The 3246-nt window shown below is 36.0% G+C and overlaps 1 protein-coding gene across 1 annotated transcript in view; it reads right to left on the bottom strand.

The window, feature by feature from the left end:
- Nucleotides 1-591: 591 nt before the first annotated feature.
- Nucleotides 592-3246, bottom strand: part of LOC105540533 (chromosome unknown open reading frame, human C5orf63) — a 21873-nt gene continuing 19218 nt past the window's right edge. The window contains exons 4-5 of the mRNA XM_011981201.1: nt 1890-1946; nt 592-1235 (exon numbers count right to left, since the gene is read on the bottom strand). Of these exons, the coding sequence (XP_011836591.1) occupies nt 1059-1235; nt 1890-1946 (234 nt within the window). The 3' untranslated portion in view covers nt 592-1058. The remainder of the gene's footprint in view (nt 1236-1889; nt 1947-3246) is intronic.

Below are 3246 nucleotides of genomic sequence, written 5' to 3'. Positions count from 1 at the left end.
CTAGCTCTAATATTCTATATTAAGACTGAATCATCCTGATCAAATTAAAATCTAGTGACTCAGAGTATCCAAATTCATTCAAATAGTTTAAAAAATAATTTCATTACACATGGAATTGCAGTGGTAAGATTTTAAGAGGAAAGGCAGTTTTGTTTTCAAGTGAATCCATTTCTACATTGGCTTAATCTGACTAAATATAAATAAGGGTATGCAAATACATTTCTACTCTTTACATAGAATGGCAAAGAGTATTTTATCTTTAGATGACATATTTATGAGTGATTTTTTCCAAGATATTAAAATTTGATTTTAAAAAACCTACTGTCTTAAAATAAGTTAAATTAACTCAATGGATAGTAACTGAATAACTATGAAAGGCAGTCCTCAAATATTACAAATCAATTCAATAACTGTGTAGAGAATGGAGAATGTTGAGATTTTTATATAAATTTTAGGGGTTTAAGTCTTTCTTTTGTTTTTCTCAAATGATGCCTTTTTGGCTAGGATAATAATTCTCTTCTACTCAACAAAAATGAACTCTAATTTTAAACAGGTATTATTAAATCCCACTGAATAGGCTTCATGCAGATGTATTCCTTAAAACATCCCTTTATTGACTGTGCACAGTTATTAACAATTCACATTTCACTTTATCTACTGAGTGGAAGAGCATTTATTCTTTCATTAAAAAGTTAAGCCCTCCGGGGCAGCAGCAGGAATGCAGAACCTTCTTCCTATAAACGGCATTGCCCAGTGAATGTGAAGTGCTTCTCTATTAATACAAAAAGGATAAATAAGACAAATGGACTTCTCTCTCCCTCCATCATCTCCCTCCCTGCCAGTATGCTCTTCTTATTTCATAAAATGCCATTAGGCAAATAGTTCCCACACTGATATGTCCATCAACCAAAAGAGGAATATCAACATTTATTTGGCACCACTGAATTCAGAACATCCTTAGGGTTTTGTACAAGTGACAAAATGAGTATCAGGCCATGGTCATTTCCTTAGGAAGATGCTTTATGGGAGGAAAGGGTGGAAAATCATGAGGACATAAGTCAGCCTCCAGTACTTTGCTGCTCAAGTTTCAGGAGCTGTTTTTCAAGTTTTGAGGTGTTTACTCGATGCATCATCAGAAACTGGCCATTCAAGTGAAAGACAGGAATGTCAAATTTATACCTTTCATACCAGACAGAGTTTTCTGGAAGTGTGATGTTTACCTCCTGTAAAATGAACTGAAACAGAGACAGACTAAAGCTCTGTAGTTTAGAGACCATGGGGTGATGTAACAACTGCAGTGATAAATGGATCCCCAGACCATTTCTTATGCTGTTTTCCTTATAGTTGCTTTTTTAGGTCCACAGTCATCTAACATCCCTGATTTCCAAAACTTGACTGGTTTCATTATATTTTCTACTTCCTGATCTTGCTGCTTTTCTGTTACCCTTGTTATATTCCGCATCAGGACAGTACTCAGTTCCAATGAAATAAAACATGTCTCAGTCGGGAAGCTGACTGAGAATTAGGACAGAAATGTTTTGGTTATAGGAACTGGAAAGGTGTATGTTACACGAAAACACATTGGTGCAAACTGCAAAACAAGATAAAAGGAATGAGGCAAAAGTTTAAAGAAAACACGAATACTGCACCTGCTAGTTAACTTTGACTCATTAAGAGCCAGAGTAAGAAAACCAGTACTGCTCAGAGAAAAACACTTAGGTGTAATGAGTTTTATGGTAATAAGCACTAAACTCTCTCTGAAGAATAGAAAGAAAATTTAAATGAAAAATCATTTAATCTCTTTTCCTAAAGAAAGGATCCAGGCAGATACTTTATACCACATCTAATATTCATTCCACATACATAAAAGCCACACTGTATTATGTTACCCTGTTTTTATACGGCTTGAGTACTTCCTTGGCTTCATCACAAAGGGGGCATGGGTCCTACAGGAAGAAAAAAAAAATCAAGCGATTAAACCCAAAGAATGGCATTTGCCCTTACAAAAACAAAACAAAACAAAAAACCCCTAAGAGGCAGATTATACTTATTTTAAAGAATAGTTTTCTGTCACATTAGTTACACAGCTTTTCCAAAGTAAAACACTACCACGGAATCTTATAAATAATATTTCATAGACTCTCTGCATTTTTTTGGTTGTTTTGTTCTGATTTTTCTCCATAAATGAAGCTATGTGTGTGTGTATTATACATACACATAGATGTTTCTCTTTTTCACTGATCTAAGGACTTTGTCCTTACTAGGTCAGGTGCACCCTTGTGGCCTCATACAGTTGGCCTGGCTGACACCACGAGGATGGCTTAAAGTCTGTTCTGACTGAAAAGCACTGAGCCTTGCCAGCCTGTTTTTCCTAATCAGTCCACAGGAACAAACCCATTAGAATGGAGTTAGATAGTAATTGCCTCATCTTTAAAAAGGAAAACAAATCTCTATTCACTTCAACGATTATTGCACCGCCTGTTTTCTCATTACAAGTGTCAACAATAAGTTTCCTGGACAAATTCTCCACCTGAAGAGCAAACAACTTTTAGTGTCCATTGTTTGCACTCATAAACCATCTAGCAGAGAAGTCTGATGAGAATACTATGGATCGGCAGATTTTATTTTTTTCTACTTTCTCCTATATTTTTGTTATATGTTTATTATATATATTATATATATGAGACTATATTTTTTTATTATACTTTAAGTTCTAGGGCACATGTGCACAACATGCAGTTTTGTTACATATGTATACATGTGCCATGTTGGTTTGCTGCACCCATTAACTTGTCATTTACATTAGGTACTTCTCCTAATGCTATCCCTCCCGCCTCCCTCCACCCGACGACAGGCCCCAGTGTGTGATGTTCCCCACCCTGTGTTCAAGTGTTCTCATGGTTCAATTCCCACCTATGAGTGAGAACATGCGGTGTTTGGTTTTCTGTCCATGTGATAGTTTGCTCAGAATGATGGTTTCCAGCTTCATCCACATCCCTACAAAGGACATGAACTCATCCTTTTTATGGCTGTATAGTATTCCATGGTGTATATATGCCATATTTTCTTAATCCAGTCTATCACTGATGGACATTTGGGTTGGTTCCAAGTCTTTGCTATTGTGAATAGTGCCACAATAAACATACATGTGTGCATGTGTCTTTAGGGTAGCATGATTTATAATCCTTTGGGTATATACCCAGTAATAGGATTGCTGGGTCAAATGGTATTTCTAGTTCTAGATCC

This window comes from Mandrillus leucophaeus, unplaced genomic scaffold (assembly GCF_000951045.1).
Source record: "Mandrillus leucophaeus isolate KB7577 unplaced genomic scaffold, Mleu.le_1.0 Scaffold221, whole genome shotgun sequence".
NCBI lineage: Eukaryota > Metazoa > Chordata > Mammalia > Primates > Cercopithecidae > Mandrillus > Mandrillus leucophaeus.
Note: the sequence above shows the minus strand (reverse complement) of the source record. Positions and strands in the feature narration are given on the sequence as shown.